This window comes from Meles meles, chromosome 13 (genome assembly GCF_922984935.1).
Source record: "Meles meles chromosome 13, mMelMel3.1 paternal haplotype, whole genome shotgun sequence".
In the NCBI taxonomy this organism is placed as follows: Eukaryota; Metazoa; Chordata; class Mammalia; order Carnivora; family Mustelidae; genus Meles; species Meles meles.
In genome coordinates this window covers 72,438,482-72,456,119 of record NC_060078.1, presented here as the reverse complement: position 1 = coordinate 72,456,119, position 17,638 = coordinate 72,438,482, and the positions used below count along the sequence as shown (strand labels likewise).

The following is a 17,638-nucleotide window of genomic DNA, read 5'->3' as shown; positions in this document are numbered from 1 at the left end:
GTACTTTAAACTGGTGAGATTTATGGTATGTAAATTATATCTCAATAAAGCCGTTAATATAAAAAGTGGAGAAAAAACATGGTAAAAGAAACTGTCTTTGCCCTCCTGGACCTTACATTCCAGGCAATGTTGTCCAGGACCTCCTGCAATGATAGAACAGTTCTATATATTTACTGTTCAATATGGGAGCCACTCAGTACATGTGGCTATTGAGCCCTTGAATTACGGCCAGTGCAACAAAGGAACTGACCCTTTAAAATTTAACTTTAACTACTTTTAATAGATATATGTGGCTAGTAACTGCCAGAGTGGACAATATGGTTATAAAAGGGGAAAGACAATATACAAATAGCAAATAAAAGTAGAGTATGTAAAGTGATGATACATACATAGAAGAATATGGACTATTCCCCATCACTCTGATATGTATTTACAGAAATATGTCAGGTATATATATGTATATACATAATATATAAATATATTTGTAATATATGTAAATATATATAAATGTACATTGTATCTATATGTTTCTCTGTGTAATATAGATGTAAATGTTTGGATTAGTTGAGCAATTAAAAACAGGAAGAATCTTTTATCCTTGTTGTATAATATTCCTAAGCTTTTTGAAAAAATATATTTAAAAACTATTTTTGAAAAAAAAAAAACTACTTTTGAGACCATTCCATGTCTTGAAAAAATAAGTTTTCAAGCTATACATATAAGGTGACCATTATTTGACTTTCTTTCCTATGATACAATGATTCTTACCATTTGGAAATCTGAGATCACTTTTGAGAATCTTGTAAAAGCTGAACACCCCCTGCCTACAAAAACTCATATAAATAATATATCAAAACATGGAAAATGCTCTTAGAGTTTCTACTCTTTTATGAGACACAGAGAATCAACTTGAGAGTATTTAATGTACATGGTGCTTTAAAAAAAATGTTTACATGTTTCCTATAAAAATACTAAGTATCTTCCCCTCCCCACTCGGAGAAAAAGTGGAGGTAGGGTCCCTCAGTGATCTCTGCCATGCACTAAATAAGTGCCAGCAAGGAGGCGGCAGCCCTGACGCTCATCACTGGGGTTGCAGCCGCTGCAGAAATCCTGGGGCAGACCATCCCCACTCTGCACTACGCAAATGACAGCAGAGTCAGCACCCCTCATCTTCCTAACTAGAGAATGGAAAGGGATTACACAAAGATGAAGATGATGAAAAAGGAGATCCTTCAAATCTGTGTATGAAGTCCTGGGTACAACACTCTCAGGTAGCCCGTATGTGAAATAGATCTCAACCAACAAAGCAAAAAAGTTTTAGAATTTAACTACGGTATGGAATATCACCTGCATTTCAGAATGGTCTCTTTGGAGCAGACAAACAGGGCAGAGCAGAATGGTACAACCAAGGCTTTGGAAACTAAACTGGCATTCGAATCTCAGCACAAAAATGGACAAACACGCTCCTCCATATATACCTAAGAGAAATGAAAACATATGTCCACACAAAAATTTGGCACAAAAATTCACAGCAGTATTATTCATAACAGCAAAAGGGTAGAAACAACTCAAACGTCCAATAATTGATAACTGAATTAACAAAATGTAGAATATCCATACAATGGAATATTATTCAGCAATAAAAAGGAATGGACACATGGTACATGAATGAAACCTGAAAACATGATATGTGAAAGAAGCTCATGACAAAAGACTGGAATCATTATATGATCCCATTTATATAACATGTCCACAAGAGGCAAGTTCACAGAGACAGAAAGCAAATTAGTGGCTACCCGATTAGTGGAGTTGGTGGTTGGCAGAAATATAGAATGAGTGCTGAAAGAAATGGGCTTTCTTTGTGTGATAATTAAAAAAAAATTTTTCAAAAATTAGATATGGTGATGGCTGCACCACTCTCTGAATATCCTAAAAACAATTGAGCCATTTAAAGTGGTGAGTATTATGTTATATAAGTTATAACTAAATAAAGCTGTTATATTAAAAAAAAAAAAAAGTGAAGGTCATGTAGGCAGAACCAGAACAAGTTGATTGCCTCCTAAAACAGAATTTTTAAACAGGAACCAGAATGTCATACACAATACTCAAAATGTCCAGGATATAATCTAAAATTACTTGCCATACCAAGAAACAAGAAAATCCCAACTCATCTGAAAAAGACAATCAGAAGTTACCATCACTGCTCTGGTAAAGATGGTAGAATTATCTATCAAGAATCTTAAAGTAGCTATCAGAAAAATAATACAACAAGAAGCAGCAGATACTTTCAAAACAAATACAGAAATACAGTTTCAAGCAAAGAAACAGAAGGCATAAAGAATAAGATGGAAAATACAATAAATGAAACTTTTTGTATCAGTTCACAAGATGGGCCCAATAACAGAATGGAGATAACAGAGGAAAGAATCAATGAACATAAAGATAGATAAATAAAAGTTATCCAACCTGAATAGAAAGAAAACAGACTGAATAGGGCTTTAGTGACCTAGAAGTCAGTAACAAAGATATAATATTTGTCTCTTTGGGGTCACAGGAAAGAAGAAAGAGTGTGGAGCTGAAAAATGATAACAGAAAATCTTATAAATTCTGAAAAAGATATAAACCTACAGAGCAAGAAGAAGAGCAATTAACAAGAAAAACTCAAACAATTCCATACCCACACATAGCATAAGCAAATTTCTGAAACTTAAAAGGAAAAAAAGAAAGCCAGAAGAAAACGACACAACAGCTAGAAAACAATAATCTGAATGACAATAGATTCATCATCAGAAAACTTAAGAGTCACTGCTTTAAATATTCTAGCTCTCAGGAAAAGAAGAGATATAATCAAATTTGTATCCTAGGAAGCAAACTTCCGTAGCAATAAAGAAGAAAATAGCAAGGGGAAAATTAGAAGAAAAATGAATTAAAGAGCTACTGCAACAACCCAGTAGAGAAAAATTCAGGACTTTACTAAAACAATGGCCATAGAGATGAAAAGTATGGCAAACATTGAGAATGACAGCAATACATACATGTGCAGATGGACTCTTAAAGGAGAAATTCTGTCTTTCTATTAAAAATGGCTGGGGAAAAGTACCCCTGCTACCAGAGTATGCAAGAGGTCCGAAGTAACAGATTGATGATGATGGAAATCCCCTAATTCTGTGTATGAACCCACATAAGACTCAGATTCAATCTGAGTAGCCCACATGAGGAACAGACCCAAAAGCAGCTTAATGAAGGATTCGAGAACTGAAATAAAACTAAAACACTGCACAAGTCTCAGAATAATTCCTGAGTGGCATGTGTGCATTCAGATCCAAAGGCTTTATAACCACTGCCCTCAGAAAGCATGACAGAGAATTTGCTATTTGAACCTAACTGATTTGTTGTTTACTAAATAAAAATAAACAAATAAATAGATAGATCAATAAATCAACATTCCCCAGAACATAACAAAATCCATAACCTATGCAAGATAACCTTGACAACGTCCAGAATAAATCCAAAAATCACTCAACATACAAAGAACTAGGAAAATATACACAATTCTCAAGGAAAAAGATAATCAATGGATGTCAGATAATCCTAAGATCCAAAAATTTGCATCATCAGACAGACATTAACTATTAAAACTAGACACCACGAGACAAAGGTAAAGACAATAAAATGAAATGAAAAGAGAGACATTCTCAACAAAGAAAGAAAAATCATCAAAAAGAACAAAATGGAAAGGTTAAGAATGTAAAATACCACATCCTACATTTTAAACTGACTGGATGAGTTTGAAAGCAAAATGCAGATAACAGAGGTAATAGTCAGTGAAGCTAATGATAGTTCAAAAGAAATAACACAATCTGAAGACAGAAAAGATTAAAAAAAGAAAGAAAAAGATCAGAATCTCAAGGACCTGTGTAGCTAAATCAAAAACCTAACATTAGTGACACTGAAGTCCCAGGAGAAGAAACAAAAAAGACTACTGCAAATATATTAAAAGAAATAATGGTTTTTCTAAAATCCCATTTTGGCGAAAGACAAAAATATAAATTCAAAAAGCTCAGTAAACCCTACCACTCATGGTAAATTTAAAGAAACCTACATCCAGATACATAATTTGAACTGCTTAAAGCAAAAAATGTAGAAAAATCTTGAAAGCAGCTAGAGAAAAATGACATTATATACATAGGAGAAAAACAATTAGCATGACTGAAAACTTCCCATCAGAAACCAAGAAAGGCCAGAAAAAAATTGAGCAATCTGTTTTAAAATGCTGAAAGAAAAGAATTGAAAACCCAGGATTCTGTTCCTGTAAAAATATCCCTCACTAAACAACGCAAAATAAAGGAATCGTTAGGTCAAAAAATTTTTAAGAAAATACATCAGCAACAGTCATGTTTGAAAAGAAATGGATGCACCCTCCCAAAAAAAATGGTTCACACTAAAGGGAAATGACCCTAAAAGGAAATTTCTCTCTAGCCATAAGCAAAGGGCAAAAGAAAGAGAAGATATCTGAGAAAATACAAAAGACAATTTTTTTCTCTTAAGTTCTTTCAAATATGTATATTGTTGAAAGCAAAATTTATAACTTTATCTAACAGGGTTTGCCATACCAAGTAGATGTGATGTATATGATAATTATAGCAAAGGTCAGTGGAGATGGATAAATGGACAAATAGAGTTCTAAAACTTAATTTTACCTGAAGAAAAATAATATTAACTCTGAATAGATTTTAAAAAGTTAGATATGCATACTGTAATTACTAACATATTAGCATAACCACTAAAACATAATATGAAGGCATATACCCAAAATAAGTCAGTCAGAGAAAAACAATTATAATATGGCTTCATTCATAAGTGGAACATAAAGAACAGTGCAGAGGACAATAGGGGAAGGGAGGGAAAACTGAATGGGAAGAAATCAGACAGAGAGACAAACCATGAGAGACTCAACTCCAGGAAACAAACTGAGGATTGCAGAAAGGGAGGTGGGTGGGGGGATGGGTAACTGGGGGATGAGCATTAAGGAGGGCACATGATGTGATGAGCACTGGGTGTTATACACAACAAATGAATCACTGAAAATTACACCAAAAACTAATGATGTATTATATGTTGGCTAAGTGAATTTAAATTTTTTTAAAAAGACATATACCTAAAGGGCCAATAGCAAATTAAAATAGAATGCCAAAATATATCCAAATATATTAAATGTAAAAAGTCTCAATAAACAAATAGAAAGAGATAACTAGATTGGATTGAAATATGTATATATAATAAAATAGCTATTAATATCAAAGAAGACTTGAAAGCAGAAACAATTACCAAAGAAAAAGAGGAAGAAAATGATACTATGATAAATGGGTCAACTCACCAAAAAACACAGCAGTTCTAATTGTATATGCACCCACCAAAAAAACTTTGAAACACAGGCAAAACTGACAGAAGTGAAAGGAGACAGACAAGTCCATAGTTACAGCTAGAGACTTCAACACTCCTCTCTCAGTAATCAACCAAACTAGATGGAATATTGTACGGATAAAGAACATGTGAACAATTACGACAACCAACATGACCTAATTGAGATTTCTATAACATTCCACTCAACAGAAGAATGTATATTCTTTTCAACTGCAAATGTAAAAATTCACCACAATACACCATATTTTTTTCCAGAAACAAGTCTTTTTTTTTTTTAAGATTTTATTTATTTATTTGACAGAGAGCAACACAGCAAGAGAGGGAATACAAGGAGACAGAGTGGGAGAGGGAGAAGCAGGCCTCCCGCAGAGCAGGGAGCCCGATGTGGGGCTCCATCCCAGGACACTGGGATCATGACCTGAGCCGAAGGTCATAACCAACTGTGCCATACAGGTGCCCCAGAAACAAGTCTTAATAAATTTATTAGAACTGAAATCATACAAGGTATGTCCTTTGAACATAACTGACTTTAATTAGGAATAAGTAACAGAAAAATCTTTGGTAAATCCCCAAATATTTGAAAGTTAAACAAAATTGTTCTACATAAGCCAAAGAGAATGTCTAAAGGAAAATCAGAAAGTATATTGAACTGAATAAAAATGAAAGTACTACAGGGGCGCCTGGGTGGCTCAGTGGGTTAAAGCCTCTGCCTTCGGCTCAGGTCATGATCCCAGGGTCCTGGGATCGAGTTCCCCCCTACCCCCCCGCATTGGGCTCTCTGCTCAGCGGGGAGCCTGCTTCCTCCTCTCTCTCTGCCTGCCTCTCTGCCTACTTGTGATCTCTGTCTGTCAAATAAATAAAATCTTAAAAAAAAAAAAGAAGAAAGTACTACATACCAGTACGTGAGATGCAGCTAAAGCAGTGCTTAGAAGAACACAAACAGCATTAAAAAAACTTTCATTAGAAAGGAAGACACACCTCAAATTAACAATGTGAACTTTTCATCTTAAGAAATTAGAATAAAAGAAAATTAATAACAAAGGAAGCAGCAATCAATGAAACTGAAAATAACAACAAAAGAAAAAATAGCAGGAATCAATGAAACCAAATATATTCTTTGAAAAGATCAATAACACCAATAAATATCTAGCCAGACTAAGCAAGAAAAAAGAAACAAAATGTAAACTACCAATATCAGAAATGGAAGAAATATTACTAAAGATGCCACAGACTTCAAAATCATAATAAAGGAATACTGTACAAATGTTATGCTCACAAATTTGAAAACTTGAAATGGACCAATCTTTCTAAGACAATCTACCAAAATGCACCCAAAAAGAAATCAAGGAAATGAATGTCCTTACATCTAATTTAAAAACTAAATTCATAGTTGCAAGCCCTTTCTTTGGTCCATCTGAGCATTAAGGAGGGCACATGATGTGATGAACACTGGGTATCACACAAAACTAAATGATGATGAATTTTACTGACATTGATGAAAAAAAGTAATACCAACGCTACATAAATTCTTCCAGAAAAAAGGAGAGGCACCTTCTAATTCATTTTATAGGGCATAATAAGAAATCAAACAAAATCATTATGACAAGAAAATCAAACCCATTACAAGAAAAGAAAATTACAAAATACTATTTTTTGAGAACACAGAAGCAAAAATCCTCAACAAAATAACAGCAAATCAAATACACCAATAAATAAAAAGTATAAAATATTATGACTAAGTGGGGTTTATCACATGTATGTAAGGTTGATTAAACATTTGAAAATCGATTGAATTCACCAATATCAACAAACTAAAGAAGAAAAACCAAAAGATCATCTCAACAGATTCAGAAAAAAATATCCATACATGATAAACTCTCAAAATAAGGAAAAGTAAGGAACTTCCTTAACCTAATAAAGGGCATTTACCAAAAAAACTTAATGCTTAAAAATTGAATGTTTCCACCTAAGGTTGGGAACAAGGCAATGACAACCACTCTTATTTTCTTATTTAATATCAAGCTAAAGGTCCTAACCAGTACAATACAACAAGAAGAAAAATAAAGGGCATATAATTGCAAAGGAAGAAGTACAACTGTCTCCATGCACAGATATCATAATGTCTAGGTAGAAAATCCCAAGGAATCTATAAGAAAAGCTACTGAAACTAAATGGGTTTAGCAACATTGCAGGCAAGATACAAAGTCAATATACAAAAATCAATTGTATTTCCACATAATAAAGATGAACAAATAGAAAGTGAAATTAAGAGAAACAATATCAACTACAATAGCATCAAAGAACATAAACTAGGTATAAATCTAATAAAATACATGTAGGATCTATATATATATATCTCTACAAAATACTTGTGCATGAAATCCATGAAAACCTAAATAAATGAAGAAATATATCACGTTAATGGACTGGAGAAGTCAGTATTGTTTAGATGTCAGTTCTTCCTGAAATGATCTCAAGTCAACACAATACCACCCAAAATCCCAGTGTTTGAACTGATAAACTGATAAACAGATTCTAAAATGTGGAAAAGCAAATGAACTAGAATAACTAAATAGATTCTCAAAATAAAAATAGTTATAGGAATCTCTCTATCTAATTTCAAGACTTACTACAAAGCTACAATAGTCAAAAAAGAGACTCTCAAAAAGACAGACATACGGACCAAAGGAACAGAACAGAATCAAGAAACAAATATAGAGATAGACATACCCAAGTGATTTTCAACAAAGGTACAAAGACATGGAAAAAAAAAAATCTTTTCAATACTCATCTCATAATGAAAAAATGGGTCAATTTATCAAGAAGATATAAAATTTCATGTATTTAATAACAGGGCTTCAAAATAAATGAAGCAAAACAGATAAGACTGCAGGGAGAAATAGATAAATGCAAAATTATAATTGAAGATTTTAATACCTCTCTCTCAATAACTAATAGAAGTAGACAGAAAATCAGAAAGGTTTTAGAAAACGAACAAAACTACAAATCGACTCAAGCTAAATTAAATTTATAAAACATTCTACCCATTACACACATTCTTCTCACAAACACAAGGAATGCTTCCCAAGATGGACAATATTCTGGCCAATAAATCTTGTTCTGGCCAACAAATTCTATATATATTATATAAATTGAACTTGTAGTTAAATATGCTAAATCAAATAAATCTATATTAATTAAACTGAATCTGGAGTTAAAGAAAATTCCAGGCCTCAAGGGCTTCAGTGGTGAATTCTACCAAAACATAATGAAAAAGTAATGCCAATTCTACACAAACTCTTCCAGCAAAGTAAACAGGAAGGTTCCAACTTCTTCCAAATTCTGTGAGGCTGGCATTACACTGATTCTAAACCTATGCAAAGACATTATAAGAACACTACAGACCAATATCCTTCATGAACATATACACAAAAATTCTAAGCAAAATTTTAAATCAAATCCAAATAACATATAAAGAAAGAAAATATATCATTTCAGATGGTCCTCATCTCAGGAAGGTAACATTTGTTCAACATTTAAAAACTAAGAAACAGAATTCATAATATCAATGAACAATCAGAAAAATGATATGATGATCTCAACACATGCAGAAAACACAATCCAATATCCATCTCCAATAAAGACTCTTATCAAACTAGGAACGGAAGGAAGCATCCTCAATGTGATAAAAGGGATTTATAAAAAACTTACAGAAACATTACACTTAGCTTAAAGATTAAATATTGTCCCCCTAAATCATGAATAGTATAGATCACAGCAATGGAGGTTCCAGCCAGTGAAATAAGGCAAGAAAAAGAAAACGAACCAAGATTGTAAAGAAAGGAGCAAAGGTATTTTTATATGTAAACAACATAATTATCTATTTGGAAAATCATAAGGAATTACAAAAATCTATAATTAATGGTTTAGCAAGAATGAAAGGTATCAGATTAATAAACAAAAACAGTTGTATTTCTATATAATAGCAACAATCAGAAATCAAAATTAAAAAGGATATAATTTACAACAGCATCAAAAAATGTGGAATATTTAAGGAAAAATCTGACAAGCACTGTGAAACCTGTTCACTGAAAATTTTAAAAGACTACTAGGAGATTTAAAAAGACCTAAACAGGAGTGCCTGGGCGGCTCAGGTGTTAAGCGTCTGCCTTTGGCTCAGGTCATGATTCCAGGTTCCTTGGATCATGCCCCACATCGGGCTCCCTGCTCAGGGGGAAGCCTGCTTCTCCCTCTCCCATTCCCCCTGCTTGTGTTCCCTCTCTCACTGTGTCTCTCTCTGTCAAATAAATAAATAAAAATCTTTATAAATAAATAAATAAAAAGACCTAAACAAAAGGAGATATACCAGGTTCAGGAGTCAGAAAACTCAGTGTTAATAGGGCATCAACTATCCCCCAAATTCATCTACAGCTTCAACACAATCCAAAGTAAAATCCCAGCAGGCTTTTTTTGTAGAAATTGGCAAGCTGATTCTGAAATTCATATGGAAATGCAATGAACCAGAATAACCAAACAATAGAATAACCAGAATAATTTTTAAAAGAACAAAATTAAAGGACTTACCACTTGCTGACTTGAAGACTTAATAAAGCTACAATAATCAAGAGGTTATCGTCTTGATGTACAAATAGACAAAGAAATCAATGGAACAGAGAATTCAGAAATACACAAGTACATGAACAACTGAGTTTGGCAAAGATACAAAGTGACTTCTCAGAGAAAGAAGAGTCTTTTTGTTTTATTTTTTTTAAGATTTTATTTATTTATTTTAGGGAGAGAGAGAGTGGGAGATAGGCAGAGGAAGAGGGAGAGAGAGAATCCCAAGTAGACTCCATGCTGAGCAGAAGAGCTCAATGTGGGACTCAATCCCAGGACCCTGAGATCAAGATCTGAGCTGAAATCAAGAGTCAGACACTTAACTAACTGAGTCACCACAGTTCCCAAGAATAGTGTTTTTAAAATGGCCCTGAAGACTGAATTTCTACATGAAAAAAAAGAAAAGAACTGAGATCCATAGAGATCCATACCTCTTACATATACAGAAATTAACTCAAAATGAACTATAAACCTACATGTAAAATCTAAAATTACAAAACTTCTAGAAAAAAAAAATTAAAGGGAAATTATGACTTAAGCCAAGGTTTCTTAGATCCAAAACCAAAAGTAAATTTCATAAAAGAAAATGATAAACTGAAGTTCATCAAATTTAAAACCTGTGTTCTTTGAAAACACTGTTCAGAGAATGAAAACCCCAGCCTGGGAAAAAGCATTTGCAAATGATGTATCTGAAAAGGAACTAGTATCCAGACGTAAAAAACCCATAAAAATGAATAACAAGGAAAAAAAAACTTTTTTCTAATGTGCAAAAGATTTTTTTTTTTTTAAGATTTTATTTATTTATTTGACAGACAGAGATCACAAGTAGGTAGAGAGGCAGGCAGAGAAAGGAGGAAGCAGGCTCCATGCTGAGCAGAGAGCCCAATGCCGGGCTCAATCCTAGGACCCTGGGATCAGGACCTGAGCCCAAGGCAGAGGCTTTAACCCACTGAGCCACCCAGGTGCTCCAAGATCTTTTTTTTTTTTTAAGATTTTATTTATTTATTTGACAAAGACAAAGCAAGAAAGGGAACACAAGCAGGGGGAATGGGAGAGGGAGAAGTAGGCTTCCCACTGATCAGGGAGTCCAATGCAGGGCTCCATCCTAGGACCCTGGGATCATAACCTGAGCTGAAGGCAGACAGCGAATGACTAAGCCACCAAGGCGCCCCAGTGTGCAAAAGTTCTGAACAAATACCTCACCAAGAAGATATACAGATGGCAAATAAGCACATGACAAAATTCTCAACATCATCTCATTCAAGAAATGCAAATTAAAACCACAATGAGATACTACTACATACCACATAGAAAAGTTGTAAGCCCCAGGATGGGCTCCATGTTCAGCTGGGTGTCCTCTTGTCCCTCTCCCGCTGCCCCTCCCCCACACCCACCGGATCCTGCTCTCCCTCTTCCCCTCCCCAGCTCATGCTCGTTCTGTCTCTCTCTCAAATAAATAAATAAATAAAATCTTTGAAAATCTTGTTACTCCAAGTAACTTACTTTATCAATTTAGGTCTTAGAAATACTCTAATTTTAAATTTCTACTCTGTAATTATGTTTTAATAACATAAAAAGAACCCATGGATATAATTACATATTATAATCCTATTTTCCCCTTTTTTTAAAAGATTTTATTAATTTATTTGACAGAGAAAGAAAGACAGAGAGAGGGAATACAGCAGGGGCAGAGGGAGAGGGAGAAGCAGGTTTCCCACTGAGCAGGAAGCCTGATGTGAGGCTCGATCCCAAGACCCTGGGATCATGACCTGAGCCAAAGGCAGACGCTTATCAACCTAGCCACCCAGGCGCCCCTATAATCCTAGTTTAAAATAAAGAAGACTGGGGCACCTGGATGGCTCAGTGAGTTAAGCAGCAGGCTCTTCTTCACTGCAGCTCAGGTCAAGATCTCAGTATGATGAGATTAAGCCCAAGGATGGGCTCCTTGCTGTGTAGAGCCCACTTATGATTCTCTCTTTCGGGTTGGCTGGGTGGCTTAGTGGATTAAGCATCTGCCTTCTGCTCACGTCATGATCCCAGGGTCCCTGATCAGCAGGGAGTCTGCTTCTGCTTCTCCCTCTGCCCCTCCCTATCCACCCCAACACCGGCTAGCTCCTGCTCTCTATCAAATAAATAAAACCTTCAAAAAAAAATAGATTCTATCACCCCCTCTTTCTCTGCCCCCCCCAACGCACTCTTTCTCTCCTGCTAAAAAAATTAATCAATTAAAATAAAATAAATAAGACTGTTACAGAAGGGGGTGGGGGGAGGATGGGTTAGATAGGTGATGGGATGAGTACCCAGGTGTTATATGGAAGTGTTAAATCACTGTATTATACACCTGAAATTAATACTGCACTGTATGTTAATGAACTAGAATTTAAATAAAAACTTAAAAAAATTTATGGGTAAAAACATTAAAATTTTAAATGAAAAAATACAGACTAGAAGTCAGGGAGCATTCAGTGCAACTTTATAGTTACTGACAGTTTTCCTAGTCTTATTAGAAAGGATTCCAGGGGCTCCTGGGTGGCTCAGTGGTTTGGGCTGCTGCCTTCAGCTCAGGTCATGATCTCGGGGTCCTGGGATCGAGTCCCGCATCGGGCTCTCTGCTTGGCAGGGAGCCTGCTTCCTCCTCTCTCTCTCTCTGCCTGCCTCTCTCCCTACTTGTGATCTCTATCTGTCAAATAAATAAATAAAATCTTTAAAAAAAAAAAAAAAAAAAAAAAAGAAAGGATTCCAAATGTGTGGTTTTTTACCAATAGCTAAGGAAACATATTTACATATTTAACCCTGCCCCTTTCTGTGTATAATAGCAATGAAGTTCCTCATCATTATATCCCCATTTTGGGGCTGTCAGAAGAAATAGAATACTTCCATTATAAATGTGAGAATTTCAGTATCCACATCTGACTAATCTAAAAAGTTAAAAAAAAATCTATATACACATTAAACATATAATAAGATGTAAAGATGATTTTAGAAAAATATTCAATAAAAATTTTAATAAATTTACATTTAGAGATTATTCACAATATGAGATATTTTCCAATCTCAGAGCATTAATGTAGTTTATTTTACTTACAAACTAGAAGTCATAGTTTCCTATGTCACATTAGCAAGAAAATGTCCAAGTCTGAACACAAAATATAAACTTATATAAATATAAATCTCAATTACTCTACAGAAATAATTCTAAAGAACTAGTTTCTAAAAGAGAATGTCATTCATTTAAATAAAGTTTGTAGTAAAATGTTTTCTAGTCTAATGTTATACTAGCCTAATTCAAGTAAATAGAATTCAAGTTAGCATATTTTATACCCTTAATTCTTATATTTCATATTGCCACTGTCCTTTCTGATTCTCAAACCCTTCAGCCTAGTTTTAGCCAAAGGTAAGTATTCATTTTTGCCTATGTGAGAAATGGCTTATAATTCTGAGTGTTTTGTTCTTTTCAAATAGAAACTAAAGACAGAAATCAGTGCTAAGAAAACTAACATACCACTTTTGATACCATATTTGCTTCTGCAGTCCCCCACCCACCCACCATCAATCTTCCATTCTAAAGAACCATTTGAAGAATTTTCTTATTCCCTAGTGAAATCCCCACGGTAGGAAAAAAACTAAGTTACCATGGAACTAGCCAATTAATTTTGACACCTGCTTACCAAGATTGATCATTTTTTATATCTGTTTGCTAGGTTGCTATCCTTCAGCTTAGTAAAAGATTTTTAATTAATTTTTAATGAAGTGAGAATTTCCAGTTAGTCTTTCCCACTATGTTATTCCTTCAACTGCTGAATAAAAGAAGCCACCATCCTCAAATAAACCTTTTTTAGCTTAGCATATACTTTACCATGAAGAATTCTTTTCTTCTAAATTGATTCTTCCCTTTAACATTAAATACCACATTTTACCCCTAAGAGTATACATAAAACATGGAATAGTACCAGTTATATTTACTATAATTAATAGCCGTATTCCACAGAGAAATGAAAAAGTACTTACCAATAGAGTACACTGAATCATACGAAAAAAGTTTCCAAGGAAATGATTTATATTCAATGATTAATTCAGGGTTAACTGTTATTTGACTATATTTAAGAAGCTATTTCTATTTTACTCACTAATGTGTAAAGTTTATGAACAGCATCTTATTTATTAAGATAGTTTAACTTGATCTGCGATCTTTCCTACTAACTGAGACAATATCTGCTAGCGGGGTTGCAGGCTGCTGATCTAGCTAGCTGATTAACGAGTTCCACTACCATAAAATGTACAAGAGAGCTTCTCAAAATCATAGCAATCTCTGTCCTCTTTAGATAAATGGACCAAATCCACCCACAAAAAGGCCAAAATCCCTAAAGCCCATATACAATGGGTTATCTTCCTACTTATAGAAAGACATAAAAAATTGATGCAGCTTTATTCATTGTTGGCTGCCAGTTTATATGTTCAAAATTCTTGCTTGATAAAAAGTCTGGCTGTAATTGTCATAGCCAAAGTTTCAAAACACTTAAGTAAAAAAGGCTACCAACAAGCACAATTCAGTAAGATATCTTTCCTTATCTTGAAACACTTTTTAAAACTTTTATTAGCACTTCTTTCAAATTTAAAAAAGGTACAGTATTATACTAATTTATTAGGAAGCGAGAAAACATTTCAGTCTATTGAAACAAATGAATTTCATGAAGCTTCATTTTAAGATTTCACTTCCAAAAACCGCTGTAAATTAATTTAAATAGGATCTACCTAAAATTTAAAAGTGCCCTTTAAAAAAATACAGTTTCACAAGTTTTAAGGGGCATGGTTTAAATTAGCAATAGTTTAAATAAATAAATAAATATATACATAAATAAATAAATGGAAAATATGCTGTATTTAAAACTCCCAGGACATTTTCCTATAATCATTAATAACGTGAACCATACTTCCTACCTTTGCCTTAGAGCCCGAAACACTTCACTTAGATTTTGCTATCATTGTGACAATAAATATCAGCAATCTACATAGTGTAATTCTAGAGATGCAAAACAGCCAGCAAATTTCACAGTAACTATCTAGAAGTCTAAGAAGTTGACTCAGTGACTGTTATCTGCAAATGTCAGATGACTACCTCAACTATCTTACTTGCTGCTCCCCAAAATTCACCCATTTCTTCTCATATCAGGCAGGAATGTAATAAACATCAGCCAATAGGGGGAGGGCACTTTTACCGTTGTAAAGCAAACTTCTTACGGCCTTGAGCTTCAGAGAAAAACCAAAGTGATGCTCTCACACAACCGCTGATAGTGAAATAAACAGTTCGAAAAACCCATTACCTTCCCTGCATTAAAAAAGCCCACATAGTTCATCATTTTATGTTACCCAAAGTCACTCTTGTATTCCCAATCAAAACTGCCGTAGCAAATTCAACATAGTATATTGGCTAAAAGTAAACATTCTAGAGTTAGACTAGTTGACTTGGAATAACAACTCTGCCCTTAGTACTGTGTAATCTTGGACAAATGACTTAAACTCACTGCCTCGAGTTCTCTCTGTAAATCCAGCATAATAATCCTAGGAACTCAACGGAGTTGTGAGGAACAAATGAGATAATCCACGTCAGGCGCTTAACAGTGTTTGGCACAGAGTAAGCCCATCATAAACTCTTAGGATCACAATTACCATACTAAATAAACTAAAATGTTCGCAGTGGTTACCTCTAGAGAGAGGAGTAGGATGGGCGTAAAGGGAGGTACTGGTAGCCCGTAACTTTAACCTTTACACTTCTGCATGGTTTGAATGTTTCGCAATGTTCAAGTATTTCATGAGTTACTTGCACCATTTTTTATTAAAAAACAGTGACCTAACAAAAATGGTGTTTGGCACCGTAACTGAGTATGGAAAATAAATGCTCAAGAGCGAGGGACCAGAAGCCGCTGCGGACACCTGGACCATCGCGAGGGCTTCGAGTGCCCCGCGGGCAGGGCTCGGCGAGCGGCCGAGTGCCCCGGGCGCCTGGGTTGCAGGGGGGCGGCGCGCTGCGGGCGGTTCCCAGGCCCGGGACCCGAGGCCGCGTTGAGGGTCGGGGACGCAGAGGATGGGAGGGGGCACGACCGGTATGGGGCAGGGCTGAGGTGCGGGGTCGCGAAGACACTTACTTGAACCTGCCCTGGCAGTGCTGGCACTGGTCCCCCACCCAGCCCGGGTCGCAGAGGCAGGTGGAGTTGACACAGCGGCCCGAGAAGCAGGAACCGGTCCTCTCGCACGGCTTGGACTGGGACACCTGCGCGTAGAGGGCCAGGTAGAGGAAGCCATAGCACAGCAGCCAGCTGTTCCCGTCCAGCAGCCAGGAGGAGGCGCCACCGCCGCCGCCGCCGCCGCCCGCCGGCCGAGCCCTCCACAGCCCCGGGGCCGCCGGCTGCGGGGGGCCAATGCGGGCCCGGCCCCCCGGCTCCATCTTCTCGGGCGCCCCTGCCCGGCCGGGCTGCGCTCGCGGGCGCGTACAGCGATGCTCCAGGGTTGGAGGGGGGCGGAAATTCGGCCGGAGAAAACCTGTCCGCCGCCGCCGCTTCTCCTCCTCCTCACCGGCGCCTGCCCCAGTCCCGCTCCCCGGTGTGGAGGGACAGATCCCAGTCGCCGTCGCCTCTGTTCGGCCCCCTGCAGTCGCACTCGGGCATCGCCTCTCGGTCTCTTGACCTTGTCCTCAGCGAATGGAGCCCACCGCCGCGGCTACCCGGGCCGGGCCGGAGGCGGATAGCGGGCGACGCGGACCGCGCGGAGCGCTCCAGAGGGGACCTGAGGGAGGGGGAGGGGACCCCGCGCGCGGCCCCGCCTCGCCCGCGGCTCGCGCCAACTGCCTCGGCTCCGGCCCCGCGCGCCAGGGAGGGCGGGGGCCCGCGGGAGCCCCCGAGGTGGGCGCGCCCAACGCGGGAGGGGAATTCGGGAAATGGGGCTCAGTCCCGCACCGCCAGGCCGGCGGCCAAAGGCCCCCCAGCAGCCATCTTCTCTCCTGTGCCGTCAGCAGGGCACCCGGGCTGCGGCTGGAGCCCGCGGAGGTTGGGCCGCCTGCCCCCACTCGCGCGTGCCCACGCTCCTCCCCCCACAGGCCCGCGCTGTGGTCTCGCCCCGCCCTGACAGGGACCGGGGACTCCCCCGCGCGCGCCCACCCGGCCCGGCCCGCGAGCTGAAGCGAGACTGGCCCCCCAGGTGTGGCCCGCGTGCCCGCGGTGTCCTTCCCCTCGGCGCGCGGGGGGCACTCGGCCCCGCTTGCACCACGCGTCCCCTGAGCCCCACCAGCGAAAGAGCAGACCCGGCCGGCTTCGCAGCTTCAGCAAAAAAGAAGCCCTTCCCGTCGGCCGTCTACAGCTGCAAAAGTGCAGCGCTCTTCCCCCCTGCGTCTCCCCTTCCTCCGCCCCATCCTCCTGCCTATTTCTTCTTTTTTTCTTAGAAAAACTCCAACAACACACAAAGAGCTGAGCTTGTGCAGCAGGCAAAAGTCTTAAAGGCACCGCAGTCCGACACGCTGTGGGGTCCGCAAGAACTGTGAGGGGCGGGGTTTTAGGGGCCGGGAGGGTCTTGGAGCCGTGGCCGCGTGGGGACTTCTCCAAGGGGG

At 38.0% G+C, this 17,638-nt stretch overlaps 1 protein-coding gene across 1 annotated transcript in view; it reads right to left on the bottom strand.

Annotated features, from left to right (window-relative positions):
• Positions 1 to 16,620, bottom strand: part of ATRNL1 (attractin like 1) — an 836,623-nt gene extending 820,003 nt beyond the window's left edge. Inside the window, exon 1 of the mRNA XM_046027294.1 lies at positions 16,185 to 16,620. Coding sequence (XP_045883250.1) covers positions 16,185 to 16,483 — 299 coding nt within the window. The 5' untranslated portion in view covers positions 16,484 to 16,620. The remainder of the gene's footprint in view (positions 1 to 16,184) is intronic.
• Positions 16,621 to 17,638: the final 1,018 nt, after the last annotated feature.